The 16102-nt window shown below is 38.9% G+C and overlaps 2 protein-coding genes across 2 annotated transcripts in view; both read left to right on the forward strand.

Moving 5' to 3' along the window:
• The first annotated feature begins 615 nt into the window (after positions 1 to 615).
• On the forward strand, positions 616 to 9546 carry plrg1 (pleiotropic regulator 1). Its single transcript, XM_015390801.1, has 15 exons — positions 616 to 753; positions 992 to 1098; positions 2927 to 3060; positions 3200 to 3253; positions 3342 to 3435; positions 3529 to 3619; positions 3930 to 4028; positions 4137 to 4229; positions 4587 to 4736; positions 4898 to 4999; positions 5788 to 5890; positions 5995 to 6103; positions 6738 to 6877; positions 8842 to 9035; positions 9129 to 9546. Exons 1-15 carry the CDS (start codon positions 745 to 747, stop codon positions 9186 to 9188), a joined length of 1539 nt encoding a protein of 512 aa, XP_015246287.1. The 5' UTR covers positions 616 to 744; the 3' UTR covers positions 9189 to 9546.
• A 2088-nt stretch (positions 9547 to 11634) lies between these two features.
• Positions 11635 to 16102, forward strand: part of dchs2 (dachsous cadherin-related 2) — a 31626-nt gene continuing 27158 nt past the window's right edge. Inside the window, exon 1 of the mRNA XM_015390802.1 lies at positions 11635 to 13366. Coding sequence (XP_015246288.1) covers positions 11645 to 13366 — 1722 coding nt within the window. The 5' untranslated portion in view covers positions 11635 to 11644. The remainder of the gene's footprint in view (positions 13367 to 16102) is intronic.

Consider the following 16102-nt stretch of genomic DNA (forward strand, 5'->3'; position numbering starts at 1 on the left):
GACTATTATGACTATGTGCCCAAGACGGGCACATAGTCATGCATGAAGAACTTGAATTGTTAGAACAGACATTAAATAATGTGAGCCACCATTACTTATAAAAGATAAACAAAAGCAAATAGAAAAGCTATGTGTAAAGAAGCAAGTACATGTTTGCTGCTTCCATATGATTAAATAATGATGAGGGAACCTTAGATAGCAAATAGCTACTCCCCGTCCATCTTGGGAGTATTATGGTGTCTTTTTCAAATATTCTGATTTCACCATTATTAGAAGCATGCACTTCAACCTTCATCAGCACATGCACTTCAAGGCAACTAACAGTTTTCCAGTAAGCTGACATCCTAACATATGCACCCAAAGGTTAGACCATACAAAAAAATTAAATTAATTAATTAATATATATATATATATATATATATATATATATATATATATATATATGTTCCCTTTTTTCATAAAATTTGAGAATTTAACAAGTTTAAACACAACATTTAGATTATATAACTTCCAAATGATTGTTATGTCCCAGTTCGCATTTTGAGACGTCTGTTGAAATAGACTAAGTCATCCTGGCCGCAAGAGGGCGCTGATGTTCCCCTGTTGACCGTTAGAGGGTTTGTTTCCGGGTTATCGGCGTTGCTTTTATACTTGTGTTTCAACTCGGGTAGGAGTGGTATTATCTCAGAAATCTTTCTAAATCTGGTTTCTTTCTTACAATAAGCCGCACAATTCATCCCTACAATGACCGAGGTAAGACTTTTGTGTTGTTCCGTTTTGGCGTATGTTTGCTCCCGCTAAGTTGAGGGCTACGCACACACACTGTTGGGCCTGGCTAATTGCTGGAACAGGCAGTATTTATATTTAATTAGTAATTACCTCATGACGCCCAAGCCCTATTGAAATGGTACAGTTAAGTTTATTGAAACAAGCGTGGTGTTTTCATTCATCTGTTGAGTTTGTTTTAAGTCTGTGTTATATATTTGCACAGGAAGTCCAGAAGCACTCCGTCCACACTCTGGTCTTCAGGTCTTTGAAAAGGACCCATGACATGTTTGTGTCTGACCATGCTAAGACCGTCGCTCTGGATGAAGAAAGGTAAAATATCACCTGAAACCTCTCAATAGATGCTTAAAATAGTTTAATGATTCGACAGATTTACTACATTTATTTCCATTGATTTATCTCAATGTTTCAAACAATGAAAGTGAAAATGTGTTTCTATTTGAGGGTTAGGTCATTCGGGGAACACGTAGATTTTAAATATCTAGAACAAATATGATCCAAATTACACGTAGGTTGTTAAAAGGGAGCATCCTTTAATTCAATTGACAGTGTTCGAAAATGGAGCATTAGCGATCAGCCTCAAATGTCCCTCAAACCCTACTTCAGGCTCCAAACATAAGAGTCAGAGAATGAATCGTAAAAGCTTCCTGGATGGGAGGCGAAATGTCTTCACATTTGGAAAACAAAGTCCAGTGTTTTTTTATTTTTTGGAATGACTATGAGCTGGATGGCTGAGAATCTTCACTAACACAGTCAGAAAAAGTATCTAGTGTGAGAAATAGGCCAAATTGGAGTCTAGTGGGCGACAAAATAAGTAGATGGATAAATATTGGGGCAGATTTTAACAAATGAAGGGAGTTCAGATCAGCCCTAGGGTCTGAAACAGAGCCTCTTTTGCCTTAAAAGAAGTAAAAGTATTATCCTTTCAAAACAAACTGTAGTATTCATTAGCATTTGCAAATTCTCATTCATGGCAACCACAAACGGGCTTAAATTGAAGGCAACCTGTCTTTCTCAGTTTTCTGAAAACGTTTTGACACCTATACAGGAGTATTTGGTAACTCTGTTTGCTCACTCTACAACAACCTGTACTTAGGCTACATTCACACTGCAGCCTGAAGTAACCCAAATTCGATGTTTTTTTTTTTTTTTTTGCCCATATGCGACCTGTATTTGATCTTTTCATGGCTGTCTGATCTGAACACGGATCCGATTTTTTCCAATGCTACCCAGGCCACTTGGCTATGTGGTCCTGAATCCGATACGAATCAGGTCTTTTCAAATGCGACCTGTGTCTGAACGGCCAGGTCGCATTCATTCAACCTGAACGCCATTAATATCTGACAAATGTCACTATTCTGGGTCTTGCTATAAACAAGCAGCAAGAAAAACAACAAACATGGTGGACGATGATGTGGAGAGCAGTATTTATGTTTAACCATCTTGAAAAGATTGTGTTTTATGGCACTACCATCCATGTTTACTTCCGTAAACACAGAGCACGCTGGCCTGTGATGTCATTGCGTCCTCTACTGCGCATGTGGGACACTTGCGTTGTATGACTGCAGTTCACACAGGAGATCACACACAAGTCGCATATATTTGGAAATGTGAATGGCAACGCAAAAAAATTGGATTTCACAAAAAAAAAATTGGAATTGAGCATCAAGGCCTGCAGTGTGAATGTAGCTTTAGATTGCTGAGTTTTTTAAGCACTCAGAGGGCTTCCTATACTTTCCCCAAACATCCTTCTTATGGTTTGTTAAAGTCTGTTGGTTTTTATGGGTTTTGTGTTTGTCCATTAGAATAATGATGCCCATGCTTGAGTAACCTCTTTAAAATGCATATTTCTCCATCACAAGCAGCTGATTGTTTCTTTGGAAGTTTTTTGAAGTCCCTCAACCTTGAAATTGATAGATTTGTGACAGTTGCATTAATTCATGTTGTGCTTAAGCACAGAAATATATACACATTCAATTAATTTGAAGTTATTTTTTGTATTGTGGCACTCGTTGCCCTCCATAGAGCTATTCTCTTTTCAAGTATTTATTAATTCAATAGACTAAGTGTAATTTAATGTAAATGAAAATTCACTTAAGACATTTAATAAAACTTTTTTCATTGTTTCCTGAATTTACAGCCACAAAATGAAGATGGCTGTAAAGCTGAAAACTGAGTATGGTCCGGTTCTACACATACCCATTGTGGAGGGGAGAGACAGAGTTTCACAGCTTTCTGGCGGACAGGAAATCCATCAGGACTACACTCATCCAGGTTTGATGATTGATAAGATTGTTAAAATGACAGACTCCAGTATAAATATTGTTTGAAAAACATTGTTACATTAGATCTGTTGTTCTGAGCCTGTTGCCAAAACACTGTTTTTTCTTTTTATAAAAAAAAATATTTTTAGACGATGCAGCAGAATATCTGATTACTGGGACACATGCTTATCCTTCTGGACCTGGTAAATACCCCTTCCTTTGTCTGCCCACAGTATTTGTAGCTTTTTTGTGAATCAAAGAGGGTTACTTAATGCTTTTTCTAATTGTTAGGAGTGGCTCTGACAGCCGACACAAAGATGCACAGGAACCCCAGTGAGGGAGGAGTGCTGTCCATGGCGCTGGCTTTACCGCCTTCACAAGTCAGGTAAAGTGCTCAAACATGCTGTTATGGTATACGGTTATATGGAAATAAGTGATTTAAACTAATCATGGATTATAATTTGTTGTGAAACTACAGGCAGGAGGCAAGTCGCACAGCAGCCAGTGTTGCAGAAATCCATCGACATGCAGGAGGAGGGGAGAGAGTTTACCCTCAGTCCACTGCTGTGGTAAACTTCAAATCATCCCATATTCTTGTATAACGGTCATCTTTATCATACTAAAGGAAGTCTAGAGCAAGATAAACAAGTTAAATTGTTCAATTCTTTTTATTAAGTATTAAGTACTTACTAAAGTACTAAAATAAGTTAGTGTTTCATGATGGTTAAAGTAACCTTGGCTATATTCAAAAGTAGAGTAAATGTAATAAATTTTGGTTAATAAAACTAAAGATTATTAAAAAGCAAGATAGTTATTCAGAACACAAGATTTTATAACTGACAATCAGACCAATCTATGTACCATGTCTCTTTATTTTAGTCACTGCTGGAGGGCGGAGGTACCAGGAATTCTGCGCTCATGAGGAGGGCACCAACAATGCCCAAACCACAGTGGCATCCACCCTGGAAACTCTTTCGAGTACCTACAAGCTAATTTGTTACCAACTCTTTTACCTGAAAGGCAAAAACTGTGAGTTAAAGGGGACTTTCTACTTATCTTATTCACTGAGGTGTATGTTGTCTACAGGTCATCAGCGGTCACCTCGGCTGGGTGAGGTCCATAGCAGTGGAACCTGGGAATCAGTGGTTTGTCACTGGCTCTGCTGATAGAACTATAAAGGTAAGCTGTGCCGATTCAAACATTAGATTATGAGAAGAAGTTTCTAATTTAGTCTTTCAAAACTATTTTCAATGTTTTCACAATGAACAAGGCTAAAGGAAATGTATGTTGCAGGAAATTTTCTAGATCCTTATTTGTATTATAGTATAGCTCATTCTAGTTGTTAATTTCTATTGGTGTAGTTGATTTACAATGATTGATACCAGCATTATAATGTATGTTAAAGTTGTTCCTCTAAGGATTTGAGGTCATGTTAATGAGCTTCTATAATGATACTGCAAAGGTCTCATATTTAGAGATATTTTCTCTACCACTCTGTGATGACATCAGCATTATAAGTAAATGTTGTCTGTACAGATCTGGGACCTGGCCAGTGGAAAGCTGAAACTTTCCCTGACTGGACACATCAGCACGGTGCGTGGCGTGGCGGTGAGCACCCGCAGCCCTTACCTCTTCTCCTGTGGAGAGGACAAGCAAGTCAAATGTTGGGACTTGGAGTACAACAAGGTACACTCCTCAAATAAGTTTGCTCAGCAGGTTTTGAAGATGTTGCATTAAAAAAATTTATATTTTGGTGAAGAAGTGTTTTATTCTGTCTGGAAACCTCATTGTTTTCTCCATTTAATTATGATTTGTCTGTGCTGTGACGGTGTTATTGTAACTTGCAGGTAATCAGGCATTACCATGGCCACCTCAGTGCTGTGTACGATTTGGATCTACATCCAACGATTGATGTGCTTGTGACATGCAGCAGAGATGCTTCAGCAAGGGTAAGATCTCCTTTCGGATGGGTAACCAGTAACTAACCAGGTCACTCCTGTTCTATTGGTTTTATTCCAAACTCCAAGTAGAGGCTGGCGGCTTTGTCACACTCCTGTTATTTTAGACTCTCATCAGTAAAATATTTTGGACAGCTTATGAACTGAGATGTTGTATGGACTGCAGAGGTGACAGGACTCATGTTAAACCAGTTTTTATTGAACTGAAATGTTTAAACATTTGGTTGGAACAGCATGACATGGAAGAAAAGATGTCTGCCAGCTGTAGTTTTTGTAACTAATCTGTTACACGAGTTGATCGTTTTTTTTTTTTCCTTCAGAAGTACAAAAAAAGTTTTGATGAATACAGTTCTATTTGAAACAAACTGTGAAATTTTGGTTTTCCAAATAAAACTTTTTCATTTCTGATTGAAAAAAATGAACAATAATAAATTGGAACGTGGAAAACCTGTGCATGACCTGTTCTGGACTTTAACCATAAGTGCAGCCCCACTGCTGACATCGCTCCTTCTACAGCGGCCGGCTAAATTAACAAGATGGAACAGACTGCTTTTTTCTCTTTGCCTAAATCAAAACTTTTAGATCATCCGACATTTTCTTTTTGTCTGATGTCTGAAATCTCTATCCAAACTTGAGATGACTGTTTTTAACCACTAGAGGAAGAACCACATAGGTTTTACATCAGTGGGGAAATGCTTTTGTTTTAAACCATGTCACCAGTCAGGAGAGTAGTTTGACGCATATATCAGCTGGTTTGTTTAATATTGATTTATTTGCAGGTGTGGGACATCAGGACTAAAGCAAACGTTCACACGCTTACTGGTCACACCAACACTGTCGCCACAGTAAGGTGTCAGGCAGCTGAGCCGCAAGTCATCACAGGTAAATATCTTTGAGAACACAGAGTTCCTGTACTCTTAACACTCTTTCAGTTTTACTTTAGAGTTGCAGCCTTTAAATTTTCTCCAACTGCCTGATTTTTGCAGGCAGCCATGATTCAACTATCAGATTATGGGATCTGATTGCTGGAAAAACCAGAGCGACTTTGACGAACCATAAAAAGTCTGTCAGAACCCTGGTGCTCCACCCCAGACAGTAAGTATTGAGTTTTTGTTCTGATCCTGTGATGTCTAAATAACTCTGAAAATGTTTTTTTTTTTTTTATTTAGTCTTTTAGATGGGTAAAAGAAATAATCTTTTTACCCATTTCCTCATGTTTGCTCTTGTTTCTTACATGTATTGTTTGTAAACATCTCTGTTCTTATTCCATCTTAAATTCCCCCTTCCTAATCCTTTCCTTCCATCCATGTTTGTTTCCTAGCTTAGAGCTTTTTTTTCCTTCTTTGTGGTCATTATTTCCTTACTTATGATTGTCAGTCCCTCGATCCTTTCATCCATTTCTTTTGCAACTCTTCTAAAGACTCTAAAATGTCTTTCCTACTCTTGCAATGAGCGCTGTAGCGTTTATTAATTATTATTATAATGATTATAATTATTAAAATTAACACACAGGAAATGGGAATATGGAACTTTGTTTTGGAAAAGTCTGGAATTTTTATTAGAAATGTGTTTAGAAATCCTTTGAAGAGTGCACTAAACTGCTTTCATACGTATATTTGTGCTTTTATCTTCAGCTCTGTCTAGGCTTTTCAATGCAGCTCTCTGCAATATATATATATTTAATTGTTGTAAATGCAGTTTTATGTAATTTCTGATTTATTTTTTATAGATACACATTTGCTTCTGGATCAGCTGATAACATCAAGCAGTGGATGTTCCCAGATGGCAACTTTATCCAGAACCTTTCTGGCCACAACGCCATAATCAACACACTGGCTGTCAACTCTGATGGTGTCTTAGTGTCTGGGGGTAATTAAAAAAACACCTTCTGTCTTCCCTAATATATTTCAGCACAATTCAGCTCTTGATTAAGGCTGGACGATACGGAAAAGACTTTTATCACAATATATTTTTCTATTTCAGTCGATGCAGTATAGTCACGATATCAGTAGAAACAATGTTAAAGCCTCAGAAAAATCACCAAGAATGCCGACAACAAGTGCATGCTCTAAAAATGATTCTACCACATCTATGAAACTCTTCCAATATTTAGTTTTAGAAATGGTTGTTTCAAGGAGAAACACTTTTATTATCGGCTACAAGCTCAAAATATGAAATGCAGGTGATCATCTCTCCCTCATATTTCACAGTCAATGAGTTCATGTCTCATGTTTCAGTTTCTCTATCATTCCCTCTTTTAGTTTTTCATAAACAACTTTCATATGTTTAAGCCTGAAAGACTATGCTCACTAATCAATATAATATATGAGCAAAGCAGCTCACACCCAGCTACGGAGAAAAATAAAATAAACATCTCCATTCACTTCTGAAACATCTAACATCTTTGATAAGACCTAGAGACACTGTAGGCAGAACGTGACTCGTTCGGTCTGTAGTGAGCATTAGCATTCAGTTAAACCTTAAAATAGTCAACAGTTGAATCAGAAAGCTTATTTCAAATAAAAACAGCAACATAGCTATCTATTCTGCCTAGTTCACGCAAGCAGAGCACTTATTAAACATCGGATGTGAAGGAGGGGGAAGAGTGATGTTACTGTTTGGTTCGGTGGTACGAAGGCCTTCGGCTCGGCTCAAAGAGATTTGGATCAATCCGATGAAACAATAAGGGGGGATTTGCAAGGGGGTTAATTTTATAACTCACTGTAGCTCGGGACGTCTCCCTTTTAGCTATGGCGGTTAGCTTGTAGCCACAGCTTCTGGCAGCACTGCTTCGGTACCGCTGCATCCCTCCCGTCTCAGGTGGTCACGGTCGGGCAGCTTCTAACGGTTTCTTCGGTGAGCAGCGATCGGGGGCAAACGTTGTTCAGCTGTTGGCTGAGTTGGATTAGCTCTGCTCTGTCTCTGCTGCAGCAGGATCCAGAATATACAGCGTTCACTCGGTTTGAACCGCACGGTTTAGTGGACCGCGGTTCAGATTCGGACCCACCTTCTGGCTAATCTGGACCAAACCTGATTTAAAATATTTATAAATTACCACATGTTGTCTGAAGACAGTGTCTAACTTCACTTGCGCCGCTTCTCCTGTTAATATGGGAAAGCTGTCCGGAGCACGGGGACCAGGCTACGCGTGGTACAAATTAGCCAATGAGCTGTGCCAGTCAGGGTCGCTGCTGCAAGCTATTTTTAGACACAGCAGGGAAACCTGTGGCAAGACGGGTGATGGGAAAGAAGGAGAAGATGATGAGAAAAAGAAAGTAGAGAAAGTGTGGACTGCTGAGTATGTTTGGCTCAACCTACTGCTGTGAAGCAGTATTTTCCACCATTAACATGATAAAAAAAAAAGAATGAACCAAGCCCAAAAAGAAAAACTTGAAGGGGGCCTGAAAAATGCTTTGGCAACAATCAAAACCAAGATTAAAACCCTGCAGGGCAACCCAAAACCCAACGCCCCTAATAAAGCAAAAAAAAAAAAAAAAGGCAAGTCAAGGGGTTTAAAAAAAAAGGGAAACAGGAAAATGGCCATATACCAAACTAAACGATTGTTGCTCTCTACTTCAAAAAACACTTTAGATTTAAAAAGGAAAAAGGAAAATTTTTTTTGTGTATATATATTGTTTTTATTTAAAAATTCAATGTGTAATATGGATGCATAAAAACCTGCTTTTTATTTCAGTGTTAAATTTGGTTTAAAGTAACAGATTATAATTAAAAATGTCACCGGACCATTGTTCGTTGATGATTTTCTTTATTCGAACCCTGCTGATTTTGAATAGGTTACCCCTGCTCTACAGTATGATTTGTTTGTATTCCAGCTGACAATGGAACTATGCATATGTGGGACTGGAGGACAGGCTACAACTTCCAGCGGATTCACGCTGCCGTGCAGCCTGGATCTCTTGACAGCGAGTCAGGAATCTTTGCCTGCATGTTTGACCACTCTGAGAGCCGACTAATCACTGCAGAGGCTGACAAAACCATCAAAGTTTACAAAGAAGATGACACAGCCGTAAGTTTTCCTGTTGCTGTTAAATCAACTCCTGTTTGTAAGCCATCTCTAAGAAATTAAGCTAATGTTTTTTTTTTTTTTTTTTTCTTGCAGACTGAAGAAAGCCACCCAATAAACTGGAAACCAGAAATCCTCAAGAGAAAAAGATTCTGATTTTGTTTTGTTTTTTGTTTTTTTTATGTATTGCTCATCAATCAGTACATCCATCAGGTTGTTTTTTTTTCGGTCAGCAAACAGCATTGATTTTGTTAGACTTCAAACAGGCTATCCCATCTTGACTTCAATTATTCTACAAAACAATTAGTCACCAATTTATGCTGTCAGACTAAAGAAAAACTCCAACTCAGACTTCATGACACCACCTGGAAACACCCTAAACATCCAGAGGATTCTGTGTTTATCTGGGATCAAAACATTTTGCAGAAGCCAGAAAAATTCTCAATATTTCTTCTACAAGATGGTTAGTTGTACAGACATGAATACTTTCTTTTGCTCCAATAAAACACTTTTTTTTCACAAATCTGTTGTTGTTTTTTTATGTTTTGTTTTATAAAATAAGTTTCAGGTCCTCAGAGACATGTTGATGAAAGATATCCTGGAGTGAAGGTTTTGCAGCCACTACCCTTAATTTCCCAGTAACTGGTCTTAAGACATCTATTGAGTTCCGCTGTATGTCTGCTGTTACTGTACTTTTAATAACTGTTCACCTGTGAGGGCAACTCAATAACATTATTGATTAAGCTAGGAGTCCATGATTAACTTTTAACTGTAAAATATTCTGCATATATCCAATTTCTAAAGGCAGGGTTCCTATACAGACGGGATGTATATAGAGCAGAGCCACCTGTAGATGATTTAAGTCCAGCAGTTGAATGAGTTTATTAAAAAGATAAAGGTGAAGCAACATTTTAAGCTTTATATGAAAGGAATTTTCACCTCAGAATGCAACAACAAAGGTAAATAAAACATTAGGTTGACCACCACCACATTTGCATGTTAAATAGAATACTGTTACCGTGATATCCAACCCCTGAACTGTAGAACTATTAGTAACTGGTCCTCTCAGTGTTAGTTTAATATCTCTTGTGTGGAAAGTACCGGTATGTGATTTTATGACCCTGTTTCATGGGCAGCAATAGTTGCTCCTTTAAGGCCATTGCTGATATCTTCACAACTTGGCATAGAAGTAACACTCCAGACATTCAACTACCAAAACTGTTTTGATGATTCATTTTTCCCTGACAAAATACTAAAGAACAAAACAAGCAATACAACTTCCTCCTCTTAATGTAGTTATATAAACATGTATAATATATTTAGGGGGTTTAGCATCACACTTTCATTTTTAAATGTATTTGCCTCTAAACAAATTTCTATACTCACCATATTTGCTTTTAGGTTTAACATGCTTTCATGTTTCTACTTAGATTAATTTTCTATTATAATAAATGTTGAACAAAATCATTACTTTTAGATAAATGTGAATAAATAGTGCTTCATTCTCTTAACTTAATCTTTTTAAAAGTCATTACTGAATTTTGAGTTACATTTATAAATGGCACCGCACAGTCTATACAAAATTTCCAACATATAGTAATTAAATATAATTTTTTTTTGTAAAATACTTTTGAATAATAGAATTAGTTGTTTTGATTATCTGTGATGTGTAACGTGTGCAGACAAATTATGAATTCATAGTAAAATTATCTAGTGCTAAATTTGATAAATGAGACTTCACAAAATTGTATATAATTATTTCAGGATTTATTTCCCGTTTCCTGTGTTGAAGTAGATTCAGAAAAAAAAATCTAATACTAAACATATGATTGCCTATATATATATTAAATTGTATTAAATGGCAAAAAAAATTTAAAGCAAAAATAATTTTTGTTTTTATTTCTATTCATATTTTAATGAAGTAATGTATTTACTAAACTGTCTAAAGCCCTTTTAGATGCACACAAAAAAAAACAGTTTTGTGTTTATCTTCCTAACTACCAGCAGAGGGAGACACTATATTTGTATATTTTCTTGCCAAAGCAAAACACTTATTGTTGGATTATAAATCCACCTCTTTTGAGTCCATTAGGCTAACATTAACTCCTGTTCTCTATAATGACCTGCATGTTTACACTGTTTCCTTTTTGATGAGGTGACAGCAGGTCAGGAATTAGAGGCCACCTGCCAGTAGAGCAGAGTGCAGGGTAATCTGTTGGTTTAATTAGATTTGAAGCAATCATGGCCACAGATGGGACCGATCAACGTGGATGTGTGTGTGTGAATGGGGGTGGGGGGGTAGGTGGGTGTGTGTTGCAGGGAGGAGCTTTCAGTGAGCAGACTTGGCATCTGTAGGTGCTGTGTTATGCGAGAGATGTCAGTGGAATTACGCAGCACTGTCCTTAGGTTTCAGGATTTTATTTTTTCTTGAAAAGGCAACTCAAACACAAATGGATCCATATTGGAGTCTGCATAGATACAAGATAAGTTTATTTGCTTTTAAACAGTTTTTAAATTGTTCTTAAACCTAACTAAGTCTGTATTGATGCATAAAACAATATGTAGTCTTGCTGCACCGTATGCTTAAGGATCCTAAAGCCATGTGTGGAGTCATGGATCCAAGGACTGTGCTCCTTTATCTGCTCCTCCTGGCACCGTTTTGCACCCACTCACTCGGACAGGTCTTCAACCTAACACTGTCTGTGAAGGAGGGTCTGCCCGCTAAAACCATCGTTGGAGATCTGGGAGCTGTTCTGAGAACATCCACCACCGGCTTCTTCATCTCAGAGAGCAGAGACTCGTATGTGTTTAGAGACCTGGAGATAGACGTAGACACAGGGATCATCTCCACGGCGGTGGTCCTGGACAGAGAAAGCAGAGACAAGTATGAGTTTGTAGCTGCCACTCTCACAGGAGAGGTGATAAGGGTGAGGATAGAGGTGGAGGATGTGAACGACCACTCACCTGTGTTTCCCAGTAAAAGAGTGGAGCTGGAAATCTCAGAGCTGAGTCCTCTGGGGAGTCGCTTTCAGCTTGAAGGTGCAAAAGACCAAGATGAGGGGGAGTTCAGTACTCAGGGATACAGGATTAAAGAGACTGAGGTAGAAGATTTGTTCCAGTTGGATTTTGGAATGGGATCTGAGAAGCACCACAGCTTGGATCTTGTTCTAAACAGCAAGGTAGACAGAGAGACCCAGGACTTTTTCACCCTGACCATTGAGGCTTTTGATGGGGGGATCCCAGCCAGGACCGGGACAGTCCAGGTGGACATCCGCATCCTGGATGAAAATGACAACCTTCCGGTGTTCAACCAGAGTGAATACCACACCTCAGTACGCGAGGATGCTCCGGTTGGGTCTGTCATCTCTCAGGTGCTGGCCAGTGACCATGACCTGGGCGACAACAGCAGGATCACTTATGAGATTAATAGGCGTCAGAGTGACCCAAACCATATTTTCTCCATAAATGAAACCTCTGGATTAATTTATCTCAACAAGCCACTTGATTTTGAAGCTCATCCTTTTCATGAGCTGATTGTCAGCGCCAGAGACAATGGTGCTCAGCCTGAGTACAGCAGCACCTTTGTGGGTGTCAAGGTGCTTAACATCAACGATAACAGCCCCACAATCAGTGTGCTGTTTCTCAGTGAGACGGGAGAAGCAGTGGTGTCAGAGGCAGCAGCTGTTGGAGACTTTATTGCCAGGATTTCGGTGTCAGACCCAGACTTGGAGGAGCACAGAATCACCGTTCTCCTGGAGGGAGGAGAGGGGAAGTTTACCCTAAAGCAAACAGACGATTTTCTGTATGCCTTGTGTGTTAACTCAGAGCTGGACAGAGAAGAAAGGGATCTCTATGAGCTGAAGGTGCAAGCATCCGATTTTGGAAGCCCTCCTCTGAGTAGTGAGATGGTTTTCATCCTGAAGGTGTCTGATGCTAACGACTGCCACCCAGTCTTTGAACAGGATGTATACACTGTTAGCATTGCTGAGGACGCTCCTCCTGGTAGCTCCCTACTACAGATCAAGGCCCAAGATGCTGATGAAGGCGTCAACTCAGAAATCAGATACTCCATCTTGAAATCACACCAGGAGGGCCTGATCAGAATTGACCAGGAATCTGGTCTGGTCATTACAGCTGCAGATTTTGACAGGGAGACTCAGGTGGAGATGTGGTTCCTGGTCCTGGCAGAAGATGGAGGGGAGCCAACATTATCTGCTACTGCTACAGTTACAGTGCTGGTGGAGGACGTTAACGACAATGAACCAGTGTTCCAGCAGCAGCTGTACAACGTGTCCATACCAGAACACTTGGACATTGGAAGCTGCTTTCTACAAGTATGTTGGAGAATTTGTTACCATAAATGTTAACTCTGTAAATGACAGAAATCTAAGATTTAACATGTTCGCATTTTTGCAAGGTTTGCATTTAACCTATCCCCTTGGGGAGCAGTGGGCTGCCATTGTGCAGCACCCAGGGAGCAGTGTGGGGTGAAGGGTCTTGCTCAGGGAACTAGAGTGGTAGTGGGGCTTGAACTCAGAACCTCTTGGACCCAAGCACAATGCCCTAACCACTAGGCCACCACCACTACATTACCTGCAGCTCTGTGTTTCTGTACAAAATATCAGAAATCAACATTCAAGTCAAAAAATTGGTTTTAAGAAAACCACTTTTCTAGAAGTTTCAACCTCCAACCTTCAGTAAAAGGCTTTGAATTGAAGCTAAGGATTCTTGCAGTTAAATCCATTTTGTTTGCATCAAACGACCTCATCTGTTGAGTGGATTATTTCTACTCTTGAGACAAAAGTAGCTCTGAATCTGTAAAGACAAAGGCATTGTGTTTTTCAGCCACAACACACACAACATGCAGGCTTTCAGCTCAGCTTTCAGGCCTTAGTATGACAGACGTGATGCTCGGTGCCACTCTCCTGCAGCCTGGCACCAATGACAAAAGAACCCTCTTTATTTTAGAGCACATTATTTATTTGTTATCTTATCTTTTTTTCTAAGCCTCTCCTGAATGAACTTTTGTTTCAGATCAAACAAAGCAAATCATTAATTTCTATAAATAAGTAAATCATTCTTTTATTGAGGAAATTAATGTTGAAAATAACTGATGAAAAGTTAGAACTTGTCACCTTTTTTGCCCCATATATATTTATTCAAAGAGCATTGTCCTATCAGTGGTTCGGAGCCACAACGTGCTATAGTACATGTTTCAACAGACTTTGGCCTGATGTCCTTAAAAGATCATGTGATCAGAGTTCATTCATTCTGAGCTGTTATCGTCTTTATGGCCTGAAAGTGATCTCCCTCACTGTAAAATTCGCTCTTGTCACGGTCGCAGGAAGACATGAAAGAAACTGTCGGTGTTTAGGAGCTTTTTTCTTACTCTGATGATGTTTGCTGTCGTTTGAACTACATGGCGATGGCACTCCTCGCCCTTTGACATCTAGAGATCGGTTTTACGCTTTTATTATGTTTGACTTCGCTAACAGAATAATCTATTTTATGAGTCACACTTACAGGAAATGTGAATACTGACAGTTACCAGAACCGGGCAAAAACCATGCTTTGATAAGAACTCCTTTTAACACAATACTTTTTTTAATATAACCATAAAAATTAAAAGATATAATTTTACTGTTTTATGAATAAATTGGTTAATTAAACGTATACATTCCATAGAAAAAGTTTTGATTAATTCACTGTTTTTGGTTTTGTTAAAATATATATTGCTTTTAAATATCAAGTTGTTAAAATCCTAGGACAGAACATTTAACTTGTGAAAACCTATTTTTCACAACATCCGGTCTGTGATTGTGGTGTAACTACCAGCCTCCCTCTTCACAATGTCCATGCTTCAATTCGACTAAACTACGCTAGCTGCCATGTCCTGACCACAGCCCAGCTTATACCCACGCTAAGCCCCCCCACATTATCCCCACACTTAGCTCTGCCGCAAAGAGTCTCTTGCCAAAACTAGACATGCACTGATACATATTTTGCTATGTGAGTAAAGGATTTAGCCTTAAATTAAACATTGTTAAAAATAAGTGACAAATTTACACAGATATAAATGTACTTTATTATTATTTATTAACAAATAAGCAGCAGTAAATCATATAAGTCCAATTAAAGTGCACTGGATTGGATTACAGCATCGCTGCATCTCTAGCACCGACTAGTTAAAATGTATGTAGGGCTGGGATGATAGAAAATAGAAATTTAGAATCAGAATCAAGTTAATTGCCAAGTAGGTTTTGCACTTACAAGGAATTTGACTTGGTATTAATGGTGCAGACAAAATATATTTATATATCTATATATATCTATACAGAATACAGAATCTATAGCTATATACAATATCAAACATGCATTATACTACATAAAATATATAGTACCGTATATAGCTATATACTATATACACAGTAGATTGTGCGTTAATGTAACGCAGGAGGTCTGGAGATGCTACGTTGGTGTAGCTTGTAGGTCATGAATGAGAGAGAAAGGCAGTGTCAGTATCACAGGGTTCTCTGAGCCTTGTTGATCAGACTGGTAGCAGATGGAAAGAAACTGTTCTTGTGGCATAAGGTTTTGGTCCTGATGGACCGCAGCCTCCTGCCAGAGGGCAGTGTCTGAAATAGTTTGTGGCTGGGGTGCGAGGGACCAGCCACAATATTCCTCAGAGTCCTTCCTCAGAATCTTCCTCAGAGTCCTTCCTCAGAATCTTCCTCAGAATCTTCCTCAGAGTCCTTCCTCAGAGTCCTTCCTCAGAATCTTCCTCAGAGTCCTTCCTCAGGGTCCTTCCTCAGAGTCCTTCCTCAGAATCTTCCTCAGGGTCCTTCCTCAGGGTCCTTCCTCAGGGTCCTTCCTCAGGGTCCTTCCTCAGAGTCCTTCCTCAGAGTCCTTCCTCAGAGTCCTTCCTCAGAATCTTCCTCAGAGTCCTGGAGGCGTATAGATCCTGAAGAGATTTAAGATTGCAGCCAGTCACCGTTTCTACAGACTGGATTACACACTGCAGTCGATAGAATAGAATAGAATAGAATAGAATAGAATAGAATAGAATAGAA

Source organism: Cyprinodon variegatus, unplaced genomic scaffold (genome assembly GCF_000732505.1).
Source record: "Cyprinodon variegatus isolate N-32 unplaced genomic scaffold, C_variegatus-1.0 Scaffold514, whole genome shotgun sequence".
In the NCBI taxonomy this organism is placed as follows: domain Eukaryota; kingdom Metazoa; phylum Chordata; class Actinopteri; order Cyprinodontiformes; family Cyprinodontidae; genus Cyprinodon; species Cyprinodon variegatus.

Excerpts from the sequence above, each read along its gene's own strand:
- plrg1 (XM_015390801.1), top strand. Across the intron at positions 3,061-3,199 it reads TCAGGACTACACTCATCCAG|ACGATGCAGCAGAATATCTG; the intron begins GTTTGATGATTG and ends AAATATTTTTAG. Across the intron at positions 3,620-3,929 it reads ACCCTCAGTCCACTGCTGTG|TCACTGCTGGAGGGCGGAGG; the intron begins GTAAACTTCAAA and ends TCTTTATTTTAG.